Source organism: Chiloscyllium plagiosum, unplaced genomic scaffold, assembly GCF_037043375.1.
Source record: "Chiloscyllium plagiosum isolate Xiang-an unplaced genomic scaffold, Cpla_swu_hap1 HiC_scaffold_7, whole genome shotgun sequence".
Classification (NCBI taxonomy): Eukaryota; Metazoa; Chordata; class Chondrichthyes; order Orectolobiformes; family Hemiscylliidae; genus Chiloscyllium; species Chiloscyllium plagiosum.
Genome location: NW_028270145.1, coordinates 59,825,628 through 59,842,281, shown reverse-complemented (window position 1 = coordinate 59,842,281; position 16,654 = coordinate 59,825,628). Strand labels below are relative to the sequence as shown.

Here is a 16,654-nt window from a genome sequence, read left to right as displayed (position 1 = left end):
ACTCAACTCGTCAGTCTTACTTTGTCTCTCCAGTTGCTTATCCAATTCCACTTTGAAATTCCCAATTATAGCTGTTTCCCAATTGGCAATATGCATTGCCAATTCTAACTGCTTAACAGTTGTTTTGCATCTTCATCATCATCTTAAATCTACGTTCTTTTTGTATTCAACACAAACAATTGCTCTCTGGCTAATCTCTTTAGACCCTTTATGATTTTGAACACTTCTTTCCAAACTCATTCTCAGTATAGTGTCAGCTTCTCCAATCTACCCACTTAATTGAATTACTGCATTCTGGGAACTATTCTCCTGAATCTTTTCTGCACCGTCTGTAAATCCTTCATATCCAAAAAATAGCACAGATTTAGGTAGAGTTGGACTTTCAAAAATTGCAAGTGGGAACAGATTCCAGGATACCAACATCATTCCCAACGCTCGCAACTTTTAGCTTTGAGGTAAATGTGCTGGCAGCAAGCCTACAATCCTGTCAGGTCAGTTCCAATAGTGGGAGGCATCTCATTCATCTTCACAATTTATTTGGTCAAGCAAGGGCACTGTTCATGGCCTTTGTTTAGATCAGAGTGGTGCTGGAAAAGCACAGCAAGTCAAGCAGAATTCAAGGAGCAGGAAAATCAACGTTTTGGGCAAAAGCCCTTCATCAGGAATACAGTTCATGGCCTGTCAAGGCCATGATTATGATCACGATTAATAGTCTATACATATGAAGTTTTCAACAGGTAGGTTAAGAGATTTTAACCATGTTTCCTTCATAATCTTCAGTATGCATTGTGCAAAGAATAAATGAACCGTAAGAACAATGGCAACTCTCAACAATGGCTGGATGAGTTCAGAAAAGATCTGTTTACACAAGCTAACGTACAGGGCCAGCTTTAATGTTTGTGGTTATTATAACTGACTTGATCCATGCTTTCAATTAATGAATCTTTATCTGTACAAGATTAAAGGAAGTGATTTAAGGGTTTAACAGCAGCAGTTTCTTTTTGAAGTAGCTATCTAAACGGTTGCTTCTCTCCACCAGCATTAATAATTTCTTGTTACTATATGGCTGATCTGTGTTTTGCAGAGTGCATATTCAACAAGTCACAAGCAAGTTTTTTGTGACAAAATCCATTTGTTAAATGGTAGGCTTTGAATTACCAGGGCAAAACTTGTTCTTGCAAGCCAGGTTCAGGGCCAGCCAACTTCCACCAGTGAGGCTTCAATGAAGCCCCCTTCTGCACTGAGGAGGAACAAAGCAATATAAAATTAAACATTTGAAAGAAGGAGGTTATCACCTGGCTTCAGAAACTTGTGTCTGCTAAATAATTAATTGAGTGTCTTGTATGCAGCATGGAACATGGATAGGCACAGGGGGTTTAAGGAAATGAGAAGCAAGAGAGCCAAAGGACCCAATGTTCTTTAATAAAACAGGGATAGGTCTTCAAACCAGCATGTCCACATCAGCATTCATCTTCCTCTGACTACATGTGACCTACTTCAGGGGTTGACAGATCCAAGTTGTTCCCATCTCTTCAATGCAATTAGTAGTATTTGGAGTGGCCATTTATGTAAGGATAGGTCTGTGCAGTGGGAAATTTTCAAACTTGAGCTTCCCTCCTCATTATTCAAAGTCCAGCTCACTACTCTGGTTAGGGCCAAACCAGAGTTTTAAGAAGTTCCATAACAGTTTTCTTTTGAAAAGGGTCCTTTTAGAAAACCCAAGATCCTGAATAATACAAACCATAACTTCAATCTTCCTTGCCACTTTTAACATATAACCTCAGGTCTTGTTGCTCCTTCATTCACTTTAGAACCATGTCCTTTACTTTGTATTGCCCCTCAATTTTGATACCAAAATTCACTACTTAACACTTTTCTCCATTAAATTTAGTTTACCATGCTAGATTTAGACTCTAATAGTATCCTATTCACTGTTAATAGTACATTTAAGTTTTGCGTCATGTGTAAAGTTCAAAATTGTGCCCTATATAACCAAGTCTCAGTCAATATTCAAGCAGTGGACTTGGTAGGCACTAGGAACCCCAAGACAATTAGGGACGGGCAATAAATGTTGGCCTAGCCAGCAATGACCAGTTTGAAAGAAACCTATTTTTTGAATTGGAGCAATCATTCATTCTAAGTTGATATATCAATGTAAAACCAAAGGAGTGGTGACAAATGTTTGAAAATTCCATTTTTCAAATGTGATTCAAAACCACTATTTCATATAGTTATTTAGTAGCACTGCTTAAAATTAGCAAGAGAGATAGTTAGTACTCCAACCAGTACTTATTCCTCAACCATCAGGAGCAGAACAACGCTACTGCGGTTGTCTATATTGTAGCAATTACTTTGTTTTTAAAAACAATTTAAAAACAACTCTCATGAAAACAAATCCTGAATTGTGTTTAGGTGCTCCTGAGATCATAAAACACCCAAGACAAATTCTTTATTACTATTCTTCCATTATTCTATTTTCATGAGAGTTACTCAACTGCACAAGATTCGATAAACATAAACAAACATCCAAATAATATTCAAACCATTTAATTCCAGTTATATATAACATACTAAAATGTAAGTAATCAAGTAGCAGTAAAATCTTTTGTATTACAAGGTTTATTCAAGATGGTCTGAATGGGTAAAATGTTGGACTAAAGTATGCACTGTGGAGGGCGGCACAGTGGTTAGCACAGCTGCCTCACAGTGCCAGAAACCTGGGTTTAATTCCTGCCTCAGGAAACTGTCCGTGTGGAGTTTGCACATTCTCCCTGTGTCTGCTTGGGTTTCCTCCGGGTGCTCTGGTTTCCTCCCACAGTCCAAAAATGTGCAGGTTAGGTGAATTGGCCATGCTAAATTGCACATAGTGTTAGGTGTCGGGGAATGGGTCTGGGTGGGTTGTTCTTCGGAGAGTCGGTGTGGACTTGTTGGGCTGAAGGGCCTGTTTCCACGACTGTAAGTAATCTAATCTAAAAAAAATCCTTAAAACTCAAATGACCACTTTTTAATAAAATTAACGTAGTGCAACTTAAATTTTAAAAATCCACTCAGCTATATATATCTATTAATGGAGTGACAGTTTTTAATGCTGAACAGTCAGAATTTATCCTTGTATTTGGGACGTTAGGTTGTGGTGGGGAGGGGGGTGTAATTAAGTAAAAGGATCAGAAGGAGGCCATTCACCCCCTCAAGCTTGCTCTGTCATTCAGTAGGATCATGGCTGATCTAACATTCCTCACATCCGTTTTCCAGCACTTTCCCCAAAATCATCAATGCCCCAACTGATCAAGGATCTATTTCAGCCTGCAGTATAGACAAGGACACTACCTCCATAGCACTCTGTGGCAAGGATTTCCAAAGACATTCAAGATTAGATTAGATTAGATTCTCTATAGTGTGGAAACAGGCCCTTCGGCCCAACCAGTCCACACCGACCATCCGAAGAGTAACCCACCCAGACCCATTTCCCTATGAATGAAGCACCTAACACTGTGGGCAATTTAGCACGGCCAATTCATCTTTGGATTATGGGAGGAAACCAGAGCACTTGGAGGAAACCCACGCAGACATGGGGAAAATGTGCAAACTCCACACAGACAGTCGCCTGAGGCCGGAATCGAACCTGGGACCCTGCTGCTGTGAAGCAGCGGTGCGAACCACTGAGCCACCATGCTGCCCAAGAAACTCCTTCACATCTCAGTCTTAAATTCCCGCCCCTTCATTCTGAGGTTATGTTCTCTGGTCTGAGACTCTCCCATGAAGAGAAACATTTACCCTGTCAAGCCCCTTCAGAATCTTTTGTTTCAATGAGATTACTTCTCATTTTTCTATACTCCAGTGAGTAAAGTCCTAACCTGTTTAGCCTTTGCTCATAAGACAATCCTTCCATACCAGGGATCATCCTCATGAACCTTCTCTGAACGGGCTCCAATGAAATGATATTTTTCCTTAAATAAGGGCATTTGTAGATTAGGGGTAAATGTAGAGAAATAGGGTAGGGAAACGAGTCTGGGTGGGTTACTGTTCAGAGGGTCGGTATGGACTTGTTGGGCCAAATAGCCTGTAGCAATTCGATGAAAACTGCTCACAGTACTCCAGATGTGATCTCACCAGCAACTGTACAGTTGCAGAAAGACTTCCCTACTCTCTTGCTCCAACCCCTTTGAAATACAGGCCAATATTCCATTTCTGGCCCTGATTACCTGCTGCACCTATGTCCTAACTTTGTGTTTCATACAGTAGGATCCCAAATCCCTTGGTGTCAGAGCTTTCTGCAATGTTTTTTTCTTCTATTTAAATAATGCTGCTTTTTTGCTCTCCTTTCCAAAACCGACTTCACATTTTTTCACATCATACTCCATTTGCCAAATGTTTGCCCACTTAATTAACCTATCAAATACCTCTTTACATTATGTGGAGGAATACAAAGCAAGCAATCTCATTAGCAAGTCTGATCAATGTCAAATTCTGCACTCTTCCATAGGAGAAATTTGCAAGTAGTTAAGCTCCTGATAAGTCTTTCATGAACATTGTAAACACATCTTCTGCTGAAAAGGTAAAATTTTAAAGATGACAACTATAAAAAGTAGGAATAATTTCAAAGCCTGCATGTTAACAATTTGAAAAAGGGCAACATTTTTACAGTATAAAAATGAATATCCCCTTGAATTTTATGCTTCAATAATTATGTCTATCCTAAGTCAAGGTATTATTTATTCACTCCAAAGTAACAATAAAAGAAAATCAATGGGCAGAAATGCTGAAAATTGAAACAAACTGCTATTTTTGATGCAATTTAGCTACCACTGAAATCTTATTTTGGGCAATCTCTTAATACACAAGAATGGCATTTTGAAAAGTAGCAAAGAGTGTCTATTTAGGATTTTGGCAGTTCAAGGTTTTTAAAGATTCTTTTGTACTGGAGATGCAATTAAAATATTTAGAAATTCAAAACGAATGTAATTAGGCAAACTGAGTTTTTCAAATCCAAGCTTCCCACCTCCACAGAAATGCACAAAACATGATGTTAAATCACTTACTTTTGATTGTTTCCTTATTCATGCAAACACAAAAATCAAATTTTCTTTCATCACAAAACATCATAATGTCATATTGTTAATTTAAGAACTTCTAGGTATGTGCATAAACAAGTGTAATTTAAACAATTTACATAAAGAACAACAGTTACTGAAGTAGCTATGAATGATGTGAGGAGAGATACCTGAGGATCTCAAACTCAAAAAATGTTGCTGATATCAAAGTCAAGGAATTATTGAGATAACACGTGCATTTTATCTGCATGATGCATACAGACCAAGAACAGCAGATGACATTAGAAGTGAGGAGAACAATGTAAGAATAAAGGAGTTGATTCGTTGTCACAGCATTGCTCCTTTTAAATGGTCCTTGACCAGTTCACTAGTGTATTACGTAATAACTTAATCAAAAGAAAACTGTAGCAAATGTTTTAACACATTTCTATCATGGAGACAGGTAAATTGTAAATTTTTCATTGTTAACTTGTGGCACAGCAGAAAACCTGTATATATTATTTTGTTTCAATGCTTAATCTGTGGCATACTGAGTTCTGTAATTGGCTAAATGTATTACCAGATCTCTAATAGCTAAATTAAGACTTCAATTTGCTAAATTAGTTCATAAACACATTTTGCCTTGAAGACTTCCATGTTTTCAACGAATTCCATATGTCTGGTAAAAGTTCACATGGTATGTCTAATGCAAGGAAATAAAAGTTAAAAATCAAACGACACCAGGTTATAGTCCAACAAGTTTATTTGGAAGTACAAACTTTCAGAGTACTGCTATAAAGTACTATAAATTCCATGTCCTATGATCCTGTCGGCTAGCTACCTGACAAAGGAGCAGCACTCCGAAAGCTTGTACTTCCAAATAAATCTGTTGGACTATAACCTGGTGTAGTGATTTTTAACTTTGTCCACCCCAGTCCAACACCAGCATATCTGTATCATGGTTAAACATACCGGATGAACCTTTTAAAAATGAGGGGACACTCTCCAGAAACTTTTTAGTCTCTACATTCCTCTGATAGTTTCCAGCCCCGAGCTTTGTAGAAAATGAGGAGAGAGAAAGAAAGTTGCTAGCTTACTGATTAAGGCAGTACTCAGTCTGCCATGAGAATTTTGTCCTCAATTCTAAACTTGAATTTCCTTCGGGTGATCTTTAACAAGCTTCAATTGAATTTTCATAAAACTCAGTTCAAATGCTTTTTGTTGTACAACAATACAATCACAGCAGATATTCCAACCACTGCAATCTAAACCCTTGCGACAAGTTGTATTTATAGAGGCTGATGCAATCCCAATAATTCACTGAAGTTTGTTGCTCTGTTTGAATATTGAACAAAATGCTTAAATAATGCTTTACTAATATTACCCAAGATAAATCTTAAAAGCATTTGGCCACAAAGAATGTTGACCACATCAATATGACATCTAAAAAATGATCAAGAATCTCAAAGTTAAATTCCTTGTAGTTCACACCCTGAATGCATGATAGAAATAGTCATTGTAACCACACTAATCTTGGATAATATTACTGTTTAAAAGTCACCTCAACACAGAATAGTTATTTTCAAACACAAAGGAAGATCATCATAAAGTATTGTGGTGTAGGGATAAGCAGATTTTTTTTTTTGTTCATGAATTCTACCCTTACAATGTGTTCTCTATTTTCTGAATTCAGTTATTTCACATGGTAACAAAGCTAGCAACAGGAAACACTTACCTCTCAAGGCTGGTAATAAAGAGCGGTCTTTTTTATCATCACATTTGTTGCATTCACTGAAGTACAGCAATAAGAAGACATCCAGTAGGACCCAGACCAAAGATGTGGCCAAGACTATCTTGCACCATGCCAATCTCCTCATGAGTACTTTATCTTGTGAATCACACTGATAAGCAGGAAGTGTGCAGCTTTATTTCCTTGGAGAAAGAGATCGCAGTGCAAAAAAGGGAGGCAATGCCAGAAATCCAGTGTGTCGACTGAATGAACTAAACATTGCTGAAACTGAAAAGAAAATACAAAAACTTAGTGTCATATATTACTAATAGTAATAGGATACTTTCATATACTTCCAATACGTTTCAAACCTTTCTGGAGAATCATGGATTCATGGGGAGCCCAATAATGTCAACAACACTCTTAGTAGAATGAAGTTTGAAAACTGGTCAAGGAGTTGCCCATCTCTTATTTGATCTCTCTACGATCTTGATCAGATGGGCAATGGGCTGAGAAGTGGCAGATGGAGTTTAATTTAGATAAATGCGATGTGCTGCATTTTGGGAAAGCAAATCTTAGCAAGATTTATACACTTAATGGTAAGGTCCTAGGGAGTGTTGCTGAACAAAGAGACCTTGGAGTGCAGGTTCATAGCTCCTTGAAAGTGGAGTCCCAGGTAGATAGGATAGTGAAAAAGGCGTTTGGTATGCTTTCCTTTATTGGTCAGAGTATTGAGTACAGGAGTTGGGAGGTCATGTTGTGGCTGTACAGGACATTGGTTAGACCACTGTTGGAATATTGCATGCATTTCTGGTCTCCTTGATATCAGAAAGATGTTGTGAAACTTCATAAAAGATTTACAAGGATGTTGCCAGGGTTGGAGGATTTGAGCTATAGGGAGAGGCTGAACAGGCTGGGCCTGTTTTCCCTGGAGCGTTGGAGGCTGAGGGGTGACCTTTCAGAGGTTTACAAACTTATGAGGGGTATGGATAGGATAAATAGACAAAGTCTTTTCCCTGCAGTGGGGGAGTCCAGAACTAGAGGGCATAAGTTTATGGTGAGAAGGGAAAGATAGAAAAGAGACCTAACAGCAACTTTTTCACGCAGAGGGTGGTACGTATCTGGAATGAGCTGCCAGAGGAAGTGGCGGAAGCTGGTACATTTGCAACATTTAAAAGGCATTTGGATGGGTATATGAATAGGAAGGGTTTGGAGGGATATGGGCTGGGTGCTGGCAGGTGGGACTAGATTGGGTTGGGATATCTGATCAGCATGGACAGGTTGGACTGAAGGGTCTGTTTCCATGCTGTACATCTCTATGACTCTATGACTCTAAATGCTGGATCAAACAATCAAAACTAACTGACTCCACATAGATGTACTAGATAAAAGCTAAAAGAGGAGATCTTTAGAATACCTATACTGTACAATGCAACATGTTATCCAACTTTCAGGCACCATTAAAACGCAACAAAAATAAATTGCTGGAAAAACTCAGCAGGTCTAGCAGCTTCTGAACCGAAGGGTCACTGGACGCAAAACGTTAACTGAATTTTCTTCACAGATGCTGCCAGATCTGCTGAGTTTGTCCAGCAATTTCTGTTTCTCTTTCATTTCCAGCATCCACAATTGTTTTTTATAAATAAAAGCAAACTGGACACGTAGAAAATAAAAGATAGAAAACAACTGGGGAAGAAAACTACAAAGCAATCCTAACAATTTTGCTGAATAAATGGTAAATTTGTTTCTGTTCACCTGCAGCTATGCTTCTGATCTTATATCCACTTGATCAGCAAGAACATCTGCTTTTCTCTGTAATGTGCCTTAAGTAAACAAAGACGTCATTTCACTGGAGGCAATTCAGAGAATGTTCACGAGGATGATCCCCAGAATGGAGGGAAATCTCTACTAGCAAATGCTAAACAGGTTGGGATTCTACTCACTGGAGTTGAAAGGAATGAGAAGTGATCTTATTGAAATGTGCAGAATTCCTAAGGGACTTGACAAGGTAAATCCTGAAAGGATGGTTCCCCCTCGTAGGAGAGTCTAAGACCAGACAGCATACTCGCAGCATGAAGGGACATAGATTTAAGACTTAAATGAAGAGGAATTTCTTCTGACTGGACAGTGTCTTTGGAACTCCTTCCAAAGAGAGCCATGGGATCACAGTCCTTATATATGTTTAAGGCTGAGATAGATAGATTATTGGTATGTAGGGAACCAAGGGGTATGGGAAAAATGCTGGAATATGGACTCAAGAAATGTTGGATTAACCATGATCCTACTGAAAGGCAGAACAGGCTCAAGGGGCTGAATAGCCTACTTCATTTGTTATTCCTATTCCTTACGGTTTTAATATCCTCACTGTCTACCCTGACTCAGTTCACACCTACTACAACCCTGGGTGTGGTGTCACCACTGGACTCAATTACTCCAAAGCTCTCTTAGCAGGCTTTCAAACTTCATTCTGCATCAGGCTGAGCTCATCTGATACTCTGCCACCTAATGCTAGTTCATCCAATTTCCATTCATTCACCTCAACATGTACTTGCTTTTACTACTGTCATCTTTGTGATCAAATCTGTCCACACTAATCTCTGATCTGTTCTTTGCAGCCAACCAGCTGACGGTTTAGCACTACTCTCATCCTGGCTTCTTGTGTCTCCCATCCATGCCTTACTTTTGGCAGCCAACTCTTCAGCTGTCGAAATACAAATGTCTGGTATTGAATCTTCTTTACTACATTCTTTTCTTCCTCCAGTGACATACTCCTCTAAAATCACCTTCAATAATCATTCTGATGAAAGTTCATCAAAATGAAACATCAACTTTGATTACACCCCAACCACCTCTTAGACGCTGGCTAATCTGCATTTTGTTTTGAGTTCCAACACCAGAATCAGCAGCAATCTCCTTTTGACCAGGGACATCTTTGCAGAAGGGCTGGGGCCATGTAAAATAGATCAGGTGGCCATGCAAGAATTCCATGTCTTTGACATGCCCCAATATTTTCCATGTGGATAAGTGTCAGCTTTTGGCTGCTGGTTAATATACCTTATAAAGTTCATTTTTTTAGTTAATGCTAAGCATGTCATGTAAACACAAGTTATCATTATTTTAACTAAATACTGGGACTACCTATACCTTTGGGTGGCACGGTGGCACACAGTGCCAGAGACCCGGGTTCAATTCCCACCTCAGGCAACTGTCTGTGTGGTTTGCATGTTCTCCCCGTGTCTGCATGGGTTTCCTCCAGATGCTCCGGTTTCTTCCCACAGTCCAAAGATGTGCAGGTCAAGTGAACTGGCCATGCTGAATTGCCCATAGTGTTATGTGAAGGGGTAAATGTAGGGGAATGGGTCTAGGTGGGTTGCTCTTCGGAGGGTTGGTATGGACTTGTTGGGCCAAAGGGCCTGTTACCACACTGTAAGTAATCTAATCTAATCTAAAAAAAAACTGGTGTGACAGGGACCCATTACAGTTCAATGATTTAAATAACATTGCCAACTTAATCACATTGTGTTTGACATAGAGGACAAATGAATGGGCAAGCATGGAATTCTTACCTAAATTTGTGAACATTTTCTACTTTGCTTCCAATGAACCACACAATCCCTGCAAATATTTTAAATGAACTGATGACAGAGGGATTATTGACTTCAAACCTTTTATCATTTAAATCAGAAAAATGCAACAAGATTGCATGGAAAACATGGTAGTTGGAATTAGTAACTGGATTCAGGGCCTCTCAACAACTCTTCTCCCTAGGGGAATGTAGCAACTTGATCACCCCTTTCCCACCTCCATCAGGAGTAAATTGAAAGCTGATAGTGTAGTTGTCTGTGTTGTTCTTTTTCCTCCATTCGCAGCATCAAAACACCTAATTTTTTTTTTCACGGCAGGTCCGGGTAAAAACATGAGTACAGATCTGAGCTCTTTACTTCCTGCTTCTCAGTTGTCTTCAAGAAAATTGTTTGAAGCAGGTGAATGTTTGGAGTAGTCTGCTTGGTTCAGATTTTGGCTTGCTCCTTTATGCAGCTGCAGCAAGTGAAACATGACATACTTGCATAAACATAAAAAGGAGAATTTTTGCAGCACTGGAAATCCTTCCCAAACAGGTTCATAATCAACACCCAAAGTGATGTAATATCACAACAGTAAAAGACTGATTTCATTTCCAGTAGAAATTGCAACTGTGAAAGAAATCCTGTGCCAGGTGTTTAATGGTCCTAGGTTAGGACTGTGCAGTTCAGATGCATTGGAGCAGTTCTATGTTTTGTTAGTTCTGAAAATATTTCTAAGATTTAGTGGAACATAGGTACAAATGCTGGTGTGGCAGCAACTGGATTCATCATCTGCAGTTTCGCAACATTGCTTACAAGCAACGCAGTACTCATCAGCATGGAGATAGTATTTGAACTGAACAGCAACACCATTTTTGAAGGTCACTTCTGTTTAAATGCTTAACTACAGTAGGTCTATCAGTATTATTACTTTATAAGAACTCCTTCCCTAACTCTAAACTTGTAAATATTATGGAATGTAATAGGACGTCTGCTGAATGGTCTGCCAGTAGCAGCCGAGAGCTGATGGTTTTTTTTGGAATTGGCCACAGGTAGGGAAGGACCTCAACATGAGTTTTCCTTTTAAACTAAGGTCACTTGCATACCACAGCACCAAGCATCTCTCCCCATGAGACTGCCAAGGCTCCAAAGCAGACAGTGGTGTGATTGGGCTGACAGCATCAGAAGCTCAGTTGTTGTCCTTAACTGGATATTGGACCCTCAGGCTAGTCAATTAAGACAATACCATTGATAAAGTTGCTCAGCATGTCTTGCTGCCACAAGTGTGACCTTAGGACCCATTTTTGCCCTGACATCTCAGACTTGATTCAACTTGTAAAATTTGGCCCAAACAACAATTACAAAAATATGTCACTGATGTTACATTGGCTAAGATTTTAACTGAATTAACAAGGAAGAAAATTTTGAAGAATGAAAATTCTTTGCTGTTTTATAACTGTCAACATTGAAAAGTAACATATTGGCAAAGCTTTTCATCTTGCACTCAACAGGACAAACACAAGAATTCTAACTTTTAAACAATGCCAATTATGTATGAATTCCAGTGCCATGCCAATTATGAGGACTGAATGATTGACTAGTGTAATCACAAATTAGTTACTTTGATTGCTTGTTATAGTGAGGCTGCAAAGCTTTTCCCAACAGCCCCTGCTTAGAAACTGAAAATATCTGCTGTTACATGTGACTTCATAATTGTTCAACAAGTGTTTCTCAATCCAAATAGAGTCATAGAGTCATAGAGATGTGCAGCATGGAAACAGACCCTTCGGTGCAACCTGCCCATGGCCGGACAGATATCCCAACCCAATCTAGTCCCACCTGCCAGCACCCAGCCCATATCCCTCCAAACCCTTCCTATTCATATACCCACCCAAATGCCTCTTAAATGTTGCAATTGTACCATCCTCCACCACTTCCTCTGACAGCTCATTCCATACACGTATCACCCTCTACATGAAAAACGTGCCCCTTAGGTCTCTTTCATATCTTTCCCCTTTCACCCTAAACCTATGCCCTTTAGTTCTGGACTCCCTCACCGCAGGGAAAAGACTTTGTCTATTTATCCTATCCATGCCCCTCATAATTTTGTAAACCTCTATAAGGTCACCCCTCAGCCTCCGACACCCCAGGGAAAACAGGTCCAGCCTGTTCAGTCTCTCCCTATAGCTCAAATCCTCCAACCTTGGCAACATCCTTGTAAATCTTTTCTGAAGACTTTTAAGTTTCACAACATCGTTCCGATAGGAAGCAGACCTGAATTGCATGCAATATTCCAACAGTGACCTAACCAATATCCTGTACAGCCGCAACCTGACCTCCCAACTCCTGTACTCAGTACTCTGACCAATAAAGGAAAGCATACCAAACGCCTTCTTCACTATCCCATCTACCTGTGACTCCAGTTTCAAGGAGCTGCACTTCAAGATCACTTTGTTCAGCAACACTCCCTAGGACCTTACCATTAAGTGTATAAGTCCTGCTAAGATTTGCTTTCCCAAAATGCAGCACCTCGCATTTATCTGAATTAAACTCCATCTGCCACTTCTCAGCCCATGGGCCCATCTGGTCCAGATCCTGTTGTAATCTGAGGTAACCCTCTTCGCTGTCCACTACACCTCCAATTTTGGTGTCATCTGCAAACTTACTAACTGTACCTCTTATGCTCGTATCCAAATCACTTATATAAATGATGAAAGGTAGAGGACCCAGCACTGATCCTTGTTGCACTCCACTGGCCACAGGCCTCCAGTCTGAAAAACAACCTTCCACACCACCTTCTATCTTCTACCTTTGAGCCAGTTCTGTATCCAAATGGCTAGTTCTCCCTGTATTCAATGAGATCTAACTTCGCTAATCAGTCTCCCATGGGAAACCTTGTCGGAAGCCTTACTGAAGTCCATATAGATCACATCTACTGCTCTGCCTTCATCAATCCTCTTTGTTACTTCTTCAAAAAACTCAATCAAGTTTTTGAGACATGACTTCCCACGCACAAAGCCATGTTGACTATCACTTATCAGTCCTTGCCTTTCCAAATACATGTACATCCTGTCCCTCAGAATTCCTTCCAACTACTTGCCCACCACCAATGTCAGGCTCACTGGTCTATAATTTCCTGACTTGTCCTTACCACCCTTCTTAAACAGTGACACCACGTTAGCCAACGTTCAGTCTTCAGGCACCTCACCTATGACTATGGATGATAAAAATATTTCAGCAAGAGGCCCAGCAATCACTTCTCTAGCTTCTCATAGAGTCCTAGGGTACACCTGATCAGCTCGTGGGAATTTATCCACCTTTATGCATTTCAAGACAGCCAGCACTTCTTCATCTATAATATGGACATTTTTCAAGATGTCACCATCTATTTCCCTACATTCTATACCTTCCATATCCTTTTCTCCAGTAATTACTGATGCAAAATATTCATTTAGTATCTCCCCCATTTTCTGTGGCTCCACACAAAGGCCGCCTTGCTGATCTTTGAGAAGCCCTATTCTCTCCCTAGTTACCCTTTTGTCCTTCATGTCGATGGCCTGTACAGGCCATCAACATTAAGTCATTGTAATGAGGAATTTGCAACAGCAACAGTATGTGATGGATGGCAGTTATAGGAAGGGGGGAAAGTCTGAGATACAGTCACATAGATGGGTTAACTCCAGGAAAGGTAAGAGAGGTCGGCAGCTAGTGCAGTAGTCTTCTGTGGCTATCCCCATTTCTTTGGAAATGTGCCCACAGTTATAATAACAAGGAAGTTAAATAACCAGTCAAGTTTGTATCATGGTTCAAGTACATTTTCTTAGACGAAGCATGCATTTATATGCAGAAATTATTCATTGCAAAACAAAGGGAAACATGTTCAAGTCTTATGCCTTTTTTAAACTACCCAGAGGTTTGGTGAGCCCATGCTTCACTGATGCCTTCTCTCTGGCAATTGCTTTTCCCAAACTGTCTTGTCAATTAGCACCCTGTCTTCCATAGTATAAATTGAGATTATTTGAAGTCTGGCACCTTGCATTTTTCCTGATGCATGCAAGAAGTGTTTCCACAATATGACTTTTTTAAAGCAATATTCGAGTTCAATACTAAATGATTGGTAATGAACAAGTAAAGACCAGGAAGTAACAGAATGAGCCATAGGTTTTGTTTACATCACAAATAATTTAAACCTAAAATCATGAAGTTGGCATATTATTAGTGTTTCATTTATATCTGGTATTATTTTATTGCACAAAATTTATTTTCAATTAATTTGCACATGAGCTTGCATATCAGGGTTTCGCACTGATAAACAAATAGCGCTAGAGAAACTCAGCAGCTCGGGCAGCATCGGTGCAGGAAGAATCAGTGAACGTTTCGAATCTGTTATGACTTCTTCAGAGGTGCTCCGAAGTTCTAAAGAATTTATATCAACTGAAAACGTTCGCAGTTCCTCTCTCCACAGATGCTGAGTTGCTCCAGTGCTCTGTTAGGCGAAAGTGAGGACTGCAGATGCTGGAGATTAGAGTGTGGTGCTGGAAAAGCACAGCAGACGAGGCAGTATCCGAGGATTCCCGAAGAAGGGTTTTTGCCAGAAATATCGAGTTTCCTGCTCCTCCGATGCTACCTGACTTGCTGTGCTTTTCCAACACCACACTCTCGACCCCAGTGCTCCCTTTGGTTGTTTCAGCTTTCCGGCGTCCGCAGCACTTTGCCTGTAAGCATTCGGAATCCTCGCTAGTGATAGCGATCAAAATCGATAAACAAGGAGAAGCAGTAACTTGTTTCCGCCAGATCAACTGTTTCAGCTATGACAGTGTTTTCGTGCGATATAAATGTCCTTCCAAGTGCACGATATATATCACATAAAATTTCCATTTATGCTTTCACGTTGCCAGACTTAATTATAAAGGTTTGTCTACATATCTAATACTGTACTCGGCAAATTAATTGTTGCTTGTAAAATATTTAATTTATCATATTGATTTTAATTCGTCCTGTTCCTTGTACAAATTAATTACTGAAAGCAACACAATGCATAATTCTGCTGTACGAAACAGTGATCCCAGTACGTCCGTAATCAAAGGTTGCGGACTGAGGGGCTTTCGCCAAGAAGAGATGAGACAAAACTTGTCAGATATGTTAGCTACTGTACCAAGCTGTTAAATTAATAAATATTAAGTCCCGTGGTTTAGTTTTCGTCGGAATGCATATACTACACAGACGGGCTTCTCGAACTAGCTCGAAGATTTCTTAAAGTCCAGCTCCATAAAGTCTGCGTAAAATATCGCGGCGATATCAGCTTAAGTTTATAACACAGTTCAACATCCGATTAATAACGATCAGAAGTTATTAATTAATTTTTCGCATCATTTAAAAGCACGGTCAATAAAATTGATGCATTTTCTCAGTCTCGACTATGGTAAAAATGATAGAAACCATCTGGATTATAATTGCGACCCAATTTGGAGAAAGTAAGGACTGCAGATGCTGGAGATCAGTGTCAAAAAGTGTGGTGCTGATCAAGGGCTTACGCTCGAAACGTCGATTCTCCGCTCCTCGGATGCTGCCTGACTGGCTGCGCTTTTCCAGCGCCACACTTTTTGACCTTAAATACGACCAATTTGTTTAAGATCATTTCGATTCAAAGCAGAATTGCTGCAGTCTACCTTGAATTCTTAAACGATTTGTCTTTACAACTGCTTTCAGTCTCAATGGTCACTCATTCTCGCAGCCTGTCTTCTTTCTGACACAAGTGCACGTTCACTGCCGACTTGACAGTGCATATAATCTCCTAGGCAAAAATATTTAACAAGATATATTTCGCACAAAAAAGAGGAACGAACAGACTTACGCTCTAACGCAAGAAAGATAGTCGGGGCAGTATCTGGTGCAATTAACTTGTTGCATTCTTGCAGAGCCCAATCAATTATCACAAACACTTAGGAACACAGCGCTTGTTGAAGAAAATGCTGCGAAGATATGTTAAAGTGCAGCACTAATTCTGGGAGTCAAGAGATGATGCGATGGCTTCTCTACCAAGGACCCAAGTCTGCATCCTCGCCATTACTTGGCCGTGTTTGATATTTACTTTGACCCGCCGTAGCAGCGCGCTTGGAAACAAGCAGCTACTAACTCCCAAAGCCACTGACCAATTCAGGTGCTCCTCATCCCGAGGCCGCCCCCTCCACTGCGCAAGCTCGAGCTGTCAGGTCTACGCTCTCAAGCAGCCGTCAATCACAATGAATTGGCAATGACACCCCGCCTCCCGCAAAATCTTATTGGCTATTTGCTGTAACTTTACCCAATAGGTTTCCCAGGATCGCTTCTTC

General features: G+C 40.1%; 1 protein-coding gene across 5 annotated transcripts in view; it reads right to left on the bottom strand.

The window, feature by feature from the left end:
- galnt13 (polypeptide N-acetylgalactosaminyltransferase 13) overlaps nucleotides 1-16,472 on the bottom strand; it is a 421,608-nt gene extending 405,136 nt beyond the window's left edge. For 2 of the 5 annotated variants that reach the window (XM_043693775.2, XM_087989067.1), the window contains exons 1-2: nucleotides 16,177-16,471; nucleotides 6,766-7,047 (exon numbers count right to left, since the gene is read on the bottom strand). In XM_043693775.2, coding sequence (XP_043549710.2) covers nucleotides 6,766-6,907 — 142 coding nt within the window. In that variant the 5' untranslated portion in view covers nucleotides 6,908-7,047; nucleotides 16,177-16,471. Of the gene's footprint in view, nucleotides 1-6,765; nucleotides 7,048-16,176 lie in introns of all 5 variants that reach the window. The other 3 variants (XM_043693777.2, XM_043693781.2, XM_087989066.1) reach the window with 2 other exon arrangements.
- Between the last annotated feature and the right edge of the window lie 182 nt (nucleotides 16,473-16,654).